The following is a 17,056-nucleotide window of genomic DNA, read 5'->3' on the forward strand; positions in this document are numbered from 1 at the left end:
AAGTGCCAGGATATTACTCTGGATTCTTGTAGTTCACTTTAACCGCTGTGTACTGGTGTGAAAAGTGTAGAAACCCTCATTATTACTGCACAAAATCACTGATCCACAGAAGCTGAACACACTCTATCTTAGAGGACTGTGTGAGTGTCCCTGCTGTCTGTCTCCTTGTGTCCATCTCTGTTCTGTCTCCAAGGTTCAGTGACACCTTCATGTCAACACCTTTATAAACACTTCATTCCTCTCTCATGGTGATTTCATTAACTGGCTTTACAATATGAAAAACAGTATGACTGTTTTGTTGCACTGGAAAATGATCAAATGTTATCCTTTTGTCTGAGTGTCCAAACCAATTTATACTCTTCACTTAGTAAATTATTAATCATTATTGTATCCTTAATTTTAATAATAATATATTTTAAACCCCAGGAACACAATTTCCACCTGTGTCCTGTTGTGCAAATTCTTTTGCGGTTTGCTGTTGGTGAATAATGAAATAGAGACTTCTGCCGGCCGACAAGTTTTTATTTCCTTGCAAGGAAAAGTCAGTCCTCACCCGAGCGGTGATGGTAAAGGAAAGACCCAGAGCACCAAGTAACATCTACATTGTCCTTAGGTAGCCTACTACCTCTCAGGGGTCTTTAAAGGGCCTTTTGGTCTAGTAGGGGCCCTGGCTTTCACACCTTACAGGAACTGACATCCCCCTAGTTCTATTGTTTTCCTATTTGAGGTGTCCTGAAGGAGTTGACCACCCGGTGGGTTCCCATAGGAAAACAACAGTGGGCTGGTTAACTCAAACATAAAGAGGGTGAAACTTATATTACAACTCACAAATGGTTAATACACAAGAAGGCCTGATATCTTGGAGGAAAGGGCAGGGTGTGGGGACATCTCAAGTGGTTGAAACACAACAGGATTGAAATTGCCATCACAGTCCCCACTGCTACACCGGTTGCAAACAGCCTGTGTGTTAGTGGCTGAGTGAAGCAGGAATATAACACTATGCCGACACTACTATTGTTTATTATTTATTCCTGGTTATATCCCCACATTTTATTTTCTTATTCTGTTCGATTGATTCTTTTCACTCCCATGATATGACTGAATCCCAGCTAAAAACCAGTATTTTAGCACAGCCCTTCTTTGAAAGCTGCAGGTTTCCTTCCTGCCGCAGAGACCTCGGCGTGTTATCGACTCATTAGCTGAAATCTAGTTAACAATGCACCAACGTCCTGTTGAACGGGCTCAAACAGGAAGTAGGAAGTGGCTGGCGGGCTGTGTTGGCGTCTGGTCCCGTCAGAGCAGCGGCTTTGTTTCACAGCCACACATCACCTGACCTCACACAGGACCCAGTGTTGTTGCACAGCTTCCACCGTGTTTCCACAGCGACTGTAAACATGATGGATGTGTGTTGGTGTTGGCGACTGTGTGTGTGTGTGTTTGTGTGTGTGAGATGGAGCCTGTTACTAACTGGTCTGAGTGTGAACTGATGCATGACGTGCACTCTTACTTTTATTTGATCGCTCTGAGCACAACACAAATTCATGTTAAATGTGAAAAGGTCAAGCTGTTATTTTAATGTCACTTTCAGATGGAACACATGTGAAGAAGAAAATAAAAACTCTTAAGTCAGTGTTGAGGATTTATAGCATTTAATCACGATCTGAATCCAGCATCCAGAACACATGAATGCTTTCCAGAACCATAGAGTTCTTCACTCATCAGTGACTGAATCACTGGTTGAGTTTTTCTGCTGGACATGGAACAAACTCTCTTGTTTTGTTCACATTCTCCTAACTAAAGGAGACAGTTTCTTATAGTTCATACGATCTACAGGAAGATGTTGATGATATATTGTCTATAGGTTCTATATCACTCGTCTTGTGTTAGCTTTTTACTGCCATCTATGGTGTTTCGGGTCAGTTTTGACCCGTATTTTAAATCAGCTGTAAAATACACTAAATACATTTGTTTTCATCCAATTTATTTTTCTTCTCTTGATTACATTGTTAGGCTTCCTTATCCATGAAAATATTGGTTTTAGTATTTTTTGGTGTGGGCCCCTGGCCCTTTTTTGTCAGTATGACCCTTGGCTTCAATTGACCCTTCCTCTTGTAGCTTTCTGCTCCATCTATGGTGTTAGAGTCAGTTTTGACCTGAGTCTTAAATCAGCTGTAAAACACACTAAAACAATTATTTATCATCCCATTTGTTTCTCATCTCTTGGTTATGTTGTTAGGCTTCCTTATCCATGAAAATATTGGTTTTAGTATTTTTGGGTGTGGGCCCCTGGCCCTTTTTTTGTCAGTATGACCCTTGTAGCTTTCTGCTTCCATCTATGGTGTTAGAGTCAGTTTTGACCCGAGTCTTCAATCAGCTGTAAATCACACTAAAACAATTATTTATCATCCCATTTGTTCCTCATCTCTTGGTTACATTGTTAGACTTCCTTATCCACAAAAAGGTTTGTTTTGCACTTATGATTTCAGTTTTAACTCTAATTATTGTTCTCATCGTTATAACCGGGTCAAAATTGACCCAAACACCACAAATGTAACAATTTTCACCAGAGCATTTTTTGTTTAAATTGAGGTTCCTGACAAAGTCAAAAAGTCTTGATGCTATAAACAAATTTATGTGGCACTTCTATGCATTTAAAACTTGAAAACAGGTCACTGGTGACCCGAACACCAGAGGAAGGATATGAACACCAACACTATGTAGTTTTTCTAAGTATGAGCTGAAGCCCAGTCTCCCTGCCCAGCTGCTGGGCTGCACGGCCGACCAGCCTCCCTCCAGAGCTCCGGCGACACACAAAACCCTCTTTGCTTGGCAACGGCACCAGCACATTTAACGGCACAGGTATCGGCAACGGCAACGTCAATGGCACCAACTTGTCAAAAAAATCCACGTAGGCCACTGTGCTTCTCCAGGGATAAAGGTACAGTTCTATTTACGACACAGGTAGCAGACAGTTGTTCTTCTCAACCAGAGTACTAAATCTTACATCTTACATCACATCCTGTGACTTTGTGATGTCCCTCTTATGCATCACCCAAGCCCCACCCACCTGGATCCACCACCCAGCCTGGTAGGATATCTCTGTGTGTTTCACCTGAGGTCTGCTGTGTTTTCATTAGATCAGCCAATCAGAAGAGAGGCTCAAAGCCTCTCCCTCTTGGAGAGGAGCAGTGACCTACAGGACTGCATTTCAATAACAAACACCAACTTTGCTCAAATGTTACTTTGACTTAACTGATTTTACATTCTACAAATTAAAATACCTCACTTTCCAGTACCGGTATCGGTGCCGGTAGTGTTGCCAGTACCGGTGGTGCCGTTGCAGTCGTCCAGCATCACCACGCTATGAGATAATAATGGAACGTTACGAAACTGAGCCATTTTCAAGGTAAAAACAGGGTAAATACAGAGTCTGCTTGCTGAAAAACTGTCCCTGAAGGCAACGCGCATCAGCGGTTTTACATGAATTTCCCTCTAAAACAACTCCGTCTCGTAACGTTGTGTTATTATCTCATAGCGTGGTGAATGTGCAGGTCACAACTTGTCCACCAGAGCGTTTTGGAGTTGTTGGATTGTGTATTTGATGAGTTTGATGAGGGAAACCAAGAAATCCCATGAGCCTCCGTAGCTCTGAGCAGCTCACGGCTCTGCTCCACCGTTCTAAAAATAGCTTGCACCGACAATTAAAGGTAACAAACCTACTGCTATGACTATAGGGATTATGGCAATGGGCCAATTTGCCAAAATGATGAACTATCCCTTTAAAGGTAGAAAAACGACATAGTGTTGCTTTAAGTAACCATGGTAACCATGGTGACATGTTTTGTACAAGCCTGCAACTACCGAATCAGCAGTTTGAACTCTCTGCCAGCAGCTGAGGATTGTGGGTATTTAGTTGTGTCATACTAGAGTGTATAGCCAGATGATAGACAGACCTATATCAGGGTATCCGCGGGGTCTTGAAAAGTATTAAAAGGTGATAAATTAATTTTGGGAAAATTAAGACCCTTAAAAAGTATTAAAAAGTATTTTCACGGCTTTATGAAGTCTTAAATGTAGAAGGTATTTTTTCTGAATTGGCTGTCCAAGAGTTTGAGTCCTAAAAAACATTGTAAAAGTGTGTGAATTTATTCATTTTATTAAAAAACAAAGATGAACCGGTACATAAAAAAGAAAAGAAGATTGTTGTTTTTGTTTTTTGAGAGTGTTTTTCTGATAAACTTTGCCTCTGATTTATTATCCTAGCCTATTTTGAATTCTGTTGTATCATAGTGGTCTATAGTCTTTATCACAAATTAAAACTGTTAAAGCAGAAGTGAGTGATCCGGTCGTTTTCGCTAATGCTGCGTTCCAGGCAGGCTTTTGAAATCGTAAATTACAGCTTCAAGTCACAACTTACGACTTTGTAGCGTTCCAGGCAACCCACTCGTGTTTTTCCGACCTGTTTTACCTGTGAAAGTCACTATAACGGCCACTCGTAACTTCCGACCGGTGAACTCGTACCAGATCGAACTGGTACCACTTCACGGTCGGAAAAATACGAGTTTCCTTGAACGCACCATAACAGTCCTCGTCCCTACGTCACCACATTCACGGCGTTCCTTGGCTGCACACACAGCCCTGCATGCCGTTCTCTCTCCTCATTGGATAAAAACTGTAGGATACGATAAATGTTTTCTCTTCGGCTCAGAGCAGAGCAGAGTGACTGACAGACCCGTGTTTCAGTCCAAACACTCTATGTAAGTGATTGCTGTCGGAAGATATAACTATTTAAGACTTATATTAACACAAATATATCACTCACTTCTGCTTTAAGTTTGAAGTGTCACTGATGTAAATGGTAACAGCTTGAAGTGGCGGTGAGGTATTGAAAAATATTGAGAAGTTCTTGAAAAAGTCTTAAAAAGGTTTTAAAATTAACTTCAAGATTCCTGTATTTACCCTGTATATGATGATCATGTTATGTTCAACAACACTGGAGCAAATATGTGAATAGAGAATGAGGAGCAACCACCACACATGGTTTATTCAGCCATCAGTAATGATTTACTGAATGATAATAGTAATGTAAACAATTAGAAATGGCAGGTAAAGCGCAGCAGTTGATTTGAGAGCCTCTGTGTATCTGGGCCTTTGACATTAATTGTTTTGGCCGTACCCCCTCGGGCCGGGCAAGTGCCACATGATGTTTTCCCTGTGTTTTATCTTTGCTGTTCTTATGTAACAGTCTTTTCTATTTTCTTATTGGTATATATTGTATTATTCCACTGTTTCCCTCACTATTAACAACCCTGATTGGTTATTTAAATGACCCAGGAGTAACGGATGATGCCTGTGCTCCGTGTCTTGCAGTCCTCTGCCCGCTGCTCTGTAAGAACGGAGGCGTCTGTCTGCAGAAGGACCGCTGCCTCTGTCCGCCGACCTTCACTGGGAAGTTTTGCCAGATCCCCGTCGCCCCCACCTCCACCTCCGCCGCGGCCGCCGCCCTCGCCGCCGCCTCTCCGTCTTCCACCAACGAGATCGTCAAACCCCCGCTCTTCCCCGACATGGCGACCAATCAGGAGCTGACCCAGTCGGAGTTCCTCCTGCCGCTGGGGCACAGCCAGGACGCCACGAGGGCCGGAGGTGAGACTCTCATCACACTCTCAGTCTGGGTCTGTAACAGATAAACAGTTCCAGTTTGGTCCTGCATGGTGATGATCTGCTGCTGCTGTTTAGTTTCATTCAGAATTGACCTATAGACCAGAGCGGCATTTTTATGCAAATGAGAATGACTGATGCATCCTGGGTAATTTAGGGGCAGCGCCCGGCATTTTTAAATTGCACTCAGTGGCTTTTTGTGTTTTGATGGAGCGTAGACTAACTAACAATCAATTTGAATGTTTAATTTCTTTTTTAGTTTCTTTTGTAGCACTATGTCTCATAATTATTTTGACACCCTCTTTGAAACCCACCGTTCACGCTATCTTGAAAAATTACAATTAATTAATCTAGCGGTATGCTCCTTTAGCCTCCCACAGTGATCAATGACTCCACACAGTGGCCACAAATGTCTGACCCAGACATCTACACGTATTTGGTGGAATCACCGGGGAGGTTTTGGCTCAGTGTTGTCTGTAAATAGCCTGTTAATAGCCAACTTTTTGTTAATTAGTTTGTCAAGCCAGTTAGGCTGAACTTTTCAATGGAGGGATGCCGGGCGCTGCCCCTAAATTACCCAGGATGCATCAGTCATTCTCATTTGCATAAAAATGCCGCTCTGGTCTATGGCTAAGCCACGCCCCCAAACGCGATGAGCCAATCACAGTGCGCATAGCTAGCCCATGATACACTCGGACATTCTCTGCTTCAACGTCCATTGAAATGCATTGCAGTTAGTCAGTTTTCATTCGTTTTTATATGTTTTCTCTTGACATTTTAAGTTTAAAATGGTCAAACGATGTGCATGGGCTACATGCAACTCCGACACTAGGTATCCTGAGAGGCTGGGTGACGGGGTGGATTTATTTTACCTTTTCCCAAGCCACATCTCAACCGAGAGAAGTGTCTGCTCTGGATAAAGTTATGCAGTAGACCACAACACCAACTAAACGTGGATAAACTTAACAAGGATGTCTACATCTGTTCTAAGTTAAGTCAACAACGTATTTGAGGCAACATATTGTCAGAGATGTTTAGATGTTAGCCAGTATCACAACTAAGCATAAAGCCCGCTAGCTTAATGCTAACGTATAATGTAAAACTCCATAGACAGGCTAACAGAAATGAGCCCGTCGCTATCGCTGTTTCGCGGCAACCGACAGCCATAGCGGTAAAGCTAAGTGAAGTTTTGGTGACTTCCAGATGATATTTAATCTTTCTGTCTCCAAAAATCATCAATTGCCTCCTGTGAAATGTCTCCTACTGTGACAGCTGTTGCCATAGCAACTGTCACCGAGTGTTGACTGTTTGTCCGAGTGAGTGGAGGGGGCGGGGCTTAGCCAGAGGTCAATTGCAGCCGCCGGAGGTCTTCATAGTCTACTTGCCAGCCTATAGGGCCCCATTGTGAACCCGGAAATGTATAATGCATAAATTAGCATAATTGCCTATATGGGCAATATTTCAACAAAATTGACTTGGCTGATCTGGGCAATATTGGAGTGGTTTTAGGGGTTATTGATGATGCTGAATCCATTTCTGACATTTTCAAAATTCAAAATGGCTGTCTAAACCGGAAGTGACCAGATATTAACCGCCAGTGGGCCGATTTAATGGATTTCAAAATCTGGTCACTTCCGGTTTAGACAGCCATTTTGAATTTTGAAAATGTCAGAAATGGATTCAGCATCATCAATAACCCCTAAAACCACTCCAATATTGCCCAGATCAGCCAAGTCAATTTTGTTGAAATATTGCCCATATAGGCAATTATGCTAATTTATGCTAATTATGGCAGTTATGCTAATTACCCAATATATATAAGTTAGCATCCGGCAGTTTCTGAATACTGGGGACCCATACTATCTATGTCTAACATAAAACTTTGGGGTACTCAACATTTCCGGGTACTCATTGTTGGCAAGTAGACTATCATGCCTTATCTGCACCAACAAAGTTCAACCATGTCTCTTTTGTTCCAACATCTGCCATAACACACCACATCCAAGACTATAACAGGAGTTTCATGTTCACTGAGGCAACGAGGACTCCCAGGATTCAGTCATTGAAGTTATTTTGACAATATAAACAAGTAGAGACAGCACAAACAGGCCATAGAAAACAAAAACCTCAACAGTGCTGTAAACAGAACCTGTGTTTATAAAGCAGACCCTCTCTGAGACGCTTTACCTTCAAAGTGTGAGAAGATGATGTCAGATTTGAGTAACTTTGTCTTGAAAGACTGATCCTTGGGTTTTTGGAGTATGGAATACATTTATGATTTGAACAAAGTGAAACTCATTCATCTGTTACTGTATAACGATACTCATCCGAGGGAGGAGAAATGTGATCTGTGGTCATCTCCACAGCATTCACCTGGATCAGCAGCTCTTAATTCTTTTTTTAATTCTATAATCTCATTGTGCAGATTATCCGAGGGCACTGCACAGGGTGAAGCCGAGGCTTAACTCTCTTACAGAGAAGTCCAGCAGTAGCAGTATAACGGGAGACCCAGAATTGACTTGAGTTGAATTGAATTGAAATTAAATTAAATCTTTATTGTCCTCAAGGGGCATTGGGTTTACAGCAGCCACTCTCACAATCAATCAAACACATAAAAACGCTAAAGAACAGTAAAAATAGTATGAATACAAAAATACAATTAACACATAAATGTCATCAACAATTTAACATAAAATACAACTACAGCTGATTAAGATGTTTAACAGCTGATGGAATGAATGATCTCAGAAATCTGTTGGACCTTGCCTTCCTGGAGAAGGCCAAAACTAAAACTGTTTCTATAGAGGATGTTGAGGGTTGGCCTTAGCCCTCCAAATAGATAGATAGATAGATAGATAGATAGATAGATAGATAGATAGATAGATAGATAGATAGATAGATAGATAGATAGATAGATAGATAGATAGATAGATAGATACTGTAGATAGATAGATAGATAGATAGATAGATAGATAGATAGATAGATACTGTAGATAGATACTGTAGATAGATAGATAGATAGATAGATAGATAGATAGATAGATAGATACTGTAGATAGATACTGTAGATAGATAGATAGATAGATAGATAGATAGATAGATAGATAGATAGATAGATAGATAGATAGATAGATAGATAGATAGAAAACATTATTGATCCCCAAGGGGAAACTACTTTGCCACCAGTAAAAACACATATATCCACTTAACAAACAATACAAACATACCATTGCACAAAAACAGCTGTATCGACATGATTAGGACACTACAGTACTCAAAAACAATGAAAGATAAATAAGTAAGTATAAGTATACACCTTCAGAAGGTAAAAAAAAACAGCAAACAACCACTAAATACAACTAAATACACCTGATGCTTAGATCATTTAGAGCTACACCACATTGATTAAAGGGATAGTTCAACATTTTTGAAAATTGGCCCATCGCCATGATCCCCCTAGTAATAGCAGTAGGTTCGTTACCTTTAATTGTTGGTCCAAGCTGCTTTTAGATCGGGGGAGAAGAATACCGAGCGGCGCAGCTACACTACGGAGGCTAATGGAATTTCTTGGTTTTGCTCATCAAACTCAGCAAATACACAACCAAAAAACTCAAAAACGCTGTGGTGGACAAGTTGTGACCTGCACATTTACCACGCTATGAGATAATAGCGGAAAGTTAAGAGAAGTGAAGCAAATACTCGGAACTACTTTCTTCAGTGAACCACTGGTCGGAGGGACACAGTGTGCGCACCTCAGCCAGTGCCGTAGTATACGGACGTATCTGCAGTAAACAGGCGCTTTTGAAATCACTCCGCCGAGCAGCCGTCTAGAGTGTTAAGTCCGACTTTGCCTCTAAAACAACTCCATCTCGCAACTTTCCGCTATTATCTCATAGCGTGGTGAATGTGCAGGTCACAACTTGTCCACCACAGCGTTTTTGAGTTTTTTGGTTGTGTATTTGCTGAGTTTGATGAGCAAAACCAAGAAATTCCATTAGCCTTCGTAGTGTAGCTGCACCGCTCGGTATTCTTCTCCCCCGATCTAAAAGCAGCTTGGACCAACAATTAAAGGTAACGAACCTACTGCTATTACTAGGGGGATCATGGCGATGGGCCAATTTTCAAAAATGTTGAACTATCCCTTTAACTTAACTAACTTCCAACCTGTTTTTATTAACCAGGCTAAGATTGCCAAAGCAACAGATCATAGAGAATGTAAGTATAGACTCAACAAATGATGAGTAATACATTTTCACGAGTGAGCCCTCAATATGAAAAGTCCTCAGCTTCCTTAAATAGAACAATCTTTAGTTGAACTTTTTTGTTTTTGTCCAGAATTAGTTCCCAGGTCCTACTTATACGGACTGTCTCCATGGTGACCCCGTTATGATAGATGGTTACACGTTAGGTGGATTCCTATGAAAGTCAAACCGCATGTCTTTGGTTTTAGCAGCATTAAATTGTAGGAATGACTCCTCGCACCATTTAAAGTGATAGTTCACCCAAAATTGAAATTTCACTCATTATCTAGGAACTCACCCTCGTGTGGACTAAGGGCTGGGAGAAGTTTCAGAGTCCTCCGTGGCTTCTCTGAGTTACAGGGGGTCTCGGCGTAGCAGTGCATGTCCATATAACGGTCGCAAATGGATACCAACTGTCTTTGTAACAAAAAGACACACCAAAAAACATCCAAATACCTCCATGCTGCTCGTATGTAATGTCCGTCTTGTATTGAAGCCCCGAAATATGAAATTGTCCCAAAAAAAATTAAATAAGTCTATATTTCAAGCTTGTTTTGCAGCGGAAGCTTCTCGAAGCTTCTCTTCCCGGTTCGTCAAATTTGGACGTCGGACCAAGAAGAGGGGCTTCCGGTACAAAACAGTGTGTCTTTTTGTTACGAAGACAGTTGGTATCCATTTGCAACCGTTATATGGACATGCACTGCTACGCAGAGACCCCCTGTAACTCAGAGAAGCCACGGAGGACTCTGAAACTTCTCCCAGCCCTTAGTCGACACGAGGGTGAGTAGATAATGAGTGAAATTTCAATTTTGGGTGAACTATCCCTTGAATGAAATTGTCCAAGATAGGACCATGATGCCCTACTTCATGGTGCTGCAAGAAAGAAGCACAATCAAATCAAATTAAATCAAATCGAATAAACTTTATTTGTCCCGCAAGGGAAATTTGTCTTGGGCAAGTAGCTATGAACATTTAGCAAAGAGAACAGTTCTAAGCCTGGTTGATACTGTAGAGAGGGCATCTGCCTCCTGAACCCAGACTGGAGCTGGTTCCACAGGAGAAGAACCTGAGAACTCAAGGCTCTGATCCTGGAAACTGCAGGAACCACAAGCAGAGCTGCGTTTAGAGAGCAGAGTGGCGGTGTCTGGCCTTTGTATAGGTGAGGAGGAGGAGGATTCAGATTCTACTTTACACAGAGGAGATGTGTGTGATCTCTGTCCTTGCTGTCGGTGCTCACGCTGCAGCGCTGGAAAATCAGCTGGAGGCTTTTCACTGTGTTTTTGAAACATCCCAGTAATCCAGTCTAGAGGTAACAAACACATGGACTAGTTTTTCAGCTTCTTCTTGGGACAGGATGTTTATGATTCCCTAATATTGAGCAGGTGGAAGAAGGCTGTCCTATAGAGACTTGTTTTATTTGTGAGGTCCAGGTCACGTCCCGGTGCAGTATATCATCAGAAAAATGTGTTGTCTGGGGCCAAGTGTGTTCTTAATACTTACAGTTTCATTTGTATAAAGCTCACTAAACAGCTCAATAGAGAGATGACTACTCACTACTTATGGAGTCAGGGTTTTCAGTAACTGGATGCAATGCAAACAGGTACAATAGAACAAAAAGATTTTATTAAACTTAGAGAAGAAACCACAGAGACGCCCAGGGAATAACACAGGAACACGTCATGGACTCACAACATCTAGCAGATGGACCAACAAAAGAGAATGGGAAAACACTATGCAGGATTTTAACCTTATAGCTATGCTACATTTTTACCTTCATTAAACAGCTTCAGAGTAACTGTGATGGTTAAATAAATGACTTGTAACTAGTTCCAGGGAGAATGGAGGCTCTCTGCCTTCCACCTAGCGTCTCTTGGCTGAAAACCAACCTTGTAAGATCTGCTGCACCGCAACACGTAACCTGTAATCTCAACAAATATATACACATGGTAACACATTTATGATTTATAAAGTTATCCACTGCTCTACTGATTGATTTCTCACCGGCCTCCTTAAAAACAAGTGCACATGACCGGGAGGAGGGTTAGCGACACCGAGGAAAAGAGACCAGACTTGCATAGTTCCCCTTTAAAGGGATAGTTCAACATTTTGGCAAATTGGCCCATTGCCATAATAGCTATAGTCATAGCAGTAGGTTCGTTACCTTTAATTGTCGGTGCAAGCTGTTTTTAGAACGGCGGAGCAGAGCCGTGAGCTGCTCAGAGCTATGCTACGGAGGCTCATGGGATATCTTGGTTTCCCTCATCAAACTCATCAAATACAAAATCCAAAAACTCCAAAATGCTTTCGTGGACAAGTTGTGACCTGCACATTCACCACGCTATGAGATAATAACACAACGTTACGAAACGGAGCCGTTTTCGAGGTAAATACAGGTAAATACAGGGTAGGAGCAGTAGGTCAGTAGGTCAGTAGGTCAGTCATCCTGCATCTAATAGCACTTTATTATGGACACGTTCCAAAACTGCTGCAGCTGTATGATTGCCATGGTTTTTATTCTTGTCTGTTTTGTTTTCTTTCTTGCATTTTTATACGATGCGATATGATTTTAACACGTTTTAAATTATTATTATTTTTTTTTTAATAAAGCACTGCTAGTAGGAGCTGGTGAGAAACGATATTTCGTTTCAGCCGATGTATTTTGTACATTTGTGTAAAATGACAATAAAGTGTCTGAAGTCTGAAGTCTGAAGTAAATACAGAGTCTGCTTGCTGAAAAACTGTCCCTGAACGCAAATCGCATCAGCGGTTTTGCACGAATTTCCCTCTAAAACGGCTCCGTCTCGTAACGTTCTGTTATTATCTCATAGCGTGGTGAATGTGCAGGTCACAACTTGTCCACCAGAGCGTTGTGGAGTTGTTGGATTGTGTATTTGATGAGTTTGATGAAAGAAACCAAGAAATCCCATTAGCCTCCGTAGCGTAGCTCTGAGCAGCTCACGGCTCTGCTCCGCCGTTCTAAAAATAGCTTGCACCGACAATTAAAGGTAACGAACCTACAGCTATGACTATAGCGCAGGAAGACAGGACACTGAACTTTAAAATAAAACAAGAACCAAACAGAGGAACGAGAGCCCACCTCCTGCCATATTGTCATCATGTACTCTGTGTGTGCAGCTCCTGGTCCGTCCATGGTGAAGGTCCGAGTGCAGCACCCCCCCGAGGCCAGCGTCAAGATCCACCAGGTGGTGAAGGTGAGAACGTCCAAGTGCTCCGTTGCCATGCTGTGATTTGGAAGCCATCCCACCAGTTTTCAAACAGCCAGTGTCATGTCACGTTGTGTTGAAATCGCTGGTCACTAGGGGTGTGACGAGATATCGTGCCACGAGATCTCACGAGATTTAACTCTACGATATTTCTCGTCGCGTTAAAAATCTGTCTCGCGAGATTTTTTTTAATTTTTAATTTTTTTTAATGTTAAAACAGGGTTTCTACTACTGTTACCATTAGGGGTGGGTATTGCCAAGGACCTCACGATACGATATGCATCACGATACTTGAGTCACGATACGATACGATATTGCGATATTCTACGATATTCTACATAGTTCACTGAAAAATGTAAAAGGCATTATGCATCTTAAAATCCGAGTTGTATGTACATCAGATGATAGTGATAATTTATGGGACAAACTGAGTCAAAACAATGTAATTCAAATTATCCATGCCATTTTATACAAGTGCAAGTTACAACAACATATTTGCATGTACAACACACTGTCTGAGGTAGCAGGACAGTGACACCTCGCGGAGCAGAGGTGCGGAAGTCGTACTGGATTTACGTCTGAAACATGATTTATTATTTGAAAAAAAAAAAATTGAAAAAAATAAATAAATTTGAATTTAAAAAAAATAAATAAATAAATCGATATTTAAATATTGAATATCGATATCGTATCGCGGTATAAAGTATCGCGATATATTGCCATATCGATATTTTTGCCCACCCCTAGTTACCATTAGGCTACTTTGCACCCCTTTCCACTACACAGTTATAACTCTACTCGACTCGGTTTAGGTGCTTTTCGGTCACAGCTGGGGGGTCGCTGCCACTACTTAAAAAAATCCTAGAGGAAACACTGCAAGTAATATTGTTTGCACTTGAAAAAAAGAAAGGAATATTTAATTTAATTTATTTTATTTTAACTTTTATACATTTTAGTTTTAGTTTCAATTTGTGGAAGAAGAAGTTAAAAGCTCATGCTTACATCATGCATGTAAAGAGTTATAATAAAACATTTCAAAATGCATGTGTAACTCGGTTAAATAAAAGTCTGTCATATTTTGTCATTGTAGTTTTATTCTTCGTTCTCGTGAGATGAGTGTATCGTCACACCCCTACTGGTCACATTGCGTCGGTCGCTCTGCGTCTTTGTCCTTGTCCAAACGAATGAGTCAAAGGTTTGTAGAGGTGCAGCTGCAGGCGACTTGTTGTTGCTCTCCGCCGGCCGAGGCAGTGACACTCAGGTCTTCAGTCTGCAGCAGTAACTGCCTCCACATACACGAGACGAGTGCACCGCAGTCAGACACAGCTGAGCTTTTACCGGGGACACAACATGTTAAGTACATTAGAGGCCGAGCCGTAGACCGCAGCTGACATCACCGCATAGCTCTAAAAGCTGTAGCATGTTAAGCCACGAGATAAATGCAACGCGTGTCAGAGGCCTCTGGCTGTTGGAGGCACAGTTCCTCCTCCTCCTTGCTCCAGAACAAAGCAGCACAAACAGATGATGTAGAATAACACATGATGTCACTAACATGGCCTCTGTGCTCCAGCGTCAGGACTCATCAATAATCAGTTATCATGACTCAGTGATTTTGGACGTAACGTGTCACAAGTTGGGTTTCCATCCAAGTCGTATCGAATTTAAAAGCGGATTTTGTGAAAATGCGCAAAAAGCAAATGCGAATTTATGACCGTTTCATTCATTATTGGGAGAGGAGGAGTGTACCATGAGATTATGTCATAAGAGAGCGTGAATGTATCCAACAGTTGACACTCAGCTGACACTCAACATCATGGACAATTTACCGTAGGCTACTTTCCGGACTATAGACGCACCTGTATAAGCCGCACCAGCTAAATTTTAAAAGAAAATACATATATAGGCCGCACTTGAATATAAGCTGCAGGTTTTCATGTTGTAACATGAGATATTTACACAGAAAGACAGTCGGGAACTGTGACAGTCCGCTCGCTTTTCTGCTGTTTTGGTTTCGCTCCTCTCGCCCATGTGCATCTGTTTACATACGAAGCCGGTGAAAAATCAATAAATGGAGCGGTGGATAACGTTACATACCGATGTTACGGCGTGTGTTTGTGTAGTCTTAACCGTCATAAACAAAAGATTACGGGTTACGGAGCGCGTTTGTGTCGCGGGGTGCATAGACCGGGGCGTCGTTCTCCATTTGTTTGAACGTCGCTGGGTGAAGTCCAGCAGCTTCACCCACAAACTCTGGCTCAATTCACATAATCTGTTTCCATCACAACAACTCGCATTTCCTTTAATCGATACGCTGACAAATCCACCCCCTCCAAGCGTATAAACTTTTATGCGCATTTACTGCCTTTTTTCAAATTTCTGGCGTTTCCATCCAACTATTTATTCGCAATTTTTGAAAATGCGAATAAAAAAAGGTGGATGGAAACGCAACTACAGACGGACTGTGTTCTGTGTGTGTTTCTGAGCAGTCTGTCTCCTCACAGGTGTCTGGATACAGTCCCACCCTGCGGACCATCTCCTCCCCTTCCTCTTCCTCCTCCTCCTCCTCCTCCTCCTCCTCCTCCTCCTCCTCCTCGGGGTCAGCGGGTGCTCCTGCTCCAGCGGGGAGGCCGGTTCAGGCTCAGACGGTGAGGGGGGACGGTACATACACCCAGTACTCTGGGTTCAAGTACTGCTTCAGAGAGGTCAAAGATGGACAGGTGAGACACAGACATGCAGGGAAATCTGTATAAATACATTTGGGCAATTAAAGCAGAAGTAAGCGATCCGGTCGTTTTGGCTAATGCTGCGTTCCAGGCAGGCTTTTGAAACCGTAAATTACAGCTTCAAGTCACAACTTACGACTTTGTAGCGTTCCAGGCAACCCACTCGTGTTTTTCCGACCTGTTTTACCTGTGAAAGTCACTATAACGGCCACTCGTCACTTCTGACCCGTGAACTCGTACCAGATCGAACTGGTACCACTTCACAGGTCGGAGTTACGAGTTGCCTTGAACGCACCATAACAGTCCTCGTCCCTACGTCACCACATTCACGCGCATTCCTTGGCTGCACACACAGCCCTGCATGCCGTTCTCTCTCCTCATTGGATAAAAACTGTAGGATACGAGAAATGTTTTCTCCTCGGCTCAGAGCAGAGCAGAGGGACTGAGAGACCCGTGTTTCAGTCCAAACACTCTATGTAAGTGATTGCTGTCGGAAGATATAACTATTTAAGACTTATATTAACACAAATATATCACTTACTTCTGCTTTAAGTCCATGTTTTCTGTCAGTATTAGGGATGTCACGGTTACTTGTTTGAACAATTACTTTCGGTGTTAAACGGCACAATTAATTGATCGCACGGAACGAAAACAAACATAACATTTAATTGGTAAAAATGTAAATGTTAGCGTAGCCTGGCTAACACCAGACCTCATCTCAGTGTAGATTGAGATTCGATCTTGGAACGACCCGTTCATTTTTTCGTATTTGAGGCGTGGTTTATGAAAGCCCAGAGCTGTTTATTGGGCGCTAAGAATGTCTATCAAGTGTGTCTGTACGTAGCTTATAGCCAGTCATATCAATCACACCCGATGTCGTATGTAGAGCGACAGAAATGCGATGAGGAAAAAAATGCTAAACGTTGCTCTTTTCTCAAAATAAACTTGTGGTCTAAACTACTTCAAACACTTTCTAACGCTGCATTGAAAGGTAAAGCATCTGCCACCATGTTGGATCGACAAGCTTGCAACAAAGTCGCTTCGGTGTGTCGTCATCGTCTTGCTGCCCCCTCCCCCGTTCTGTGATTGGCTCCCTCGTTGAGGGAATAATTGGCCCATGGTTTCCAGGCTGACTTGTAGAGCAAATAAATTTGCGCGCAAGGCAGCATGGGTAAACCCAGACTAATGTTAGCATGTCATTTATAAAAAC

General features: G+C 42.1%; 1 protein-coding gene across 6 annotated transcripts in view; it reads left to right on the plus strand.

Annotated features, from left to right (window-relative positions):
- ltbp4 (latent transforming growth factor beta binding protein 4) overlaps positions 1–17,056 on the plus strand; it is an 82,406-nt gene that overhangs the window by 15,200 nt on the left and 50,150 nt on the right. For 5 of the 6 annotated variants that reach the window (XM_083985118.1, XM_083985120.1, XM_083985119.1 and 2 more), the window contains 3 exons: positions 5,371–5,643; positions 13,035–13,111; positions 15,625–15,840. In XM_083985118.1, the coding sequence (XP_083841244.1) occupies positions 5,371–5,643; positions 13,035–13,111; positions 15,625–15,840 (566 nt within the window). Of the gene's footprint in view, positions 1–5,370; positions 5,644–13,034; positions 13,112–15,624; positions 15,841–17,056 lie in introns of those variants that run through there. The other variant, XM_083985123.1, reaches the window with a different exon arrangement.

Source organism: Trachurus trachurus (assembly GCF_905171665.1).
Source record: "Trachurus trachurus genome assembly, chromosome: 13".
Classification (NCBI taxonomy): domain Eukaryota; kingdom Metazoa; phylum Chordata; class Actinopteri; order Carangiformes; family Carangidae; genus Trachurus; species Trachurus trachurus.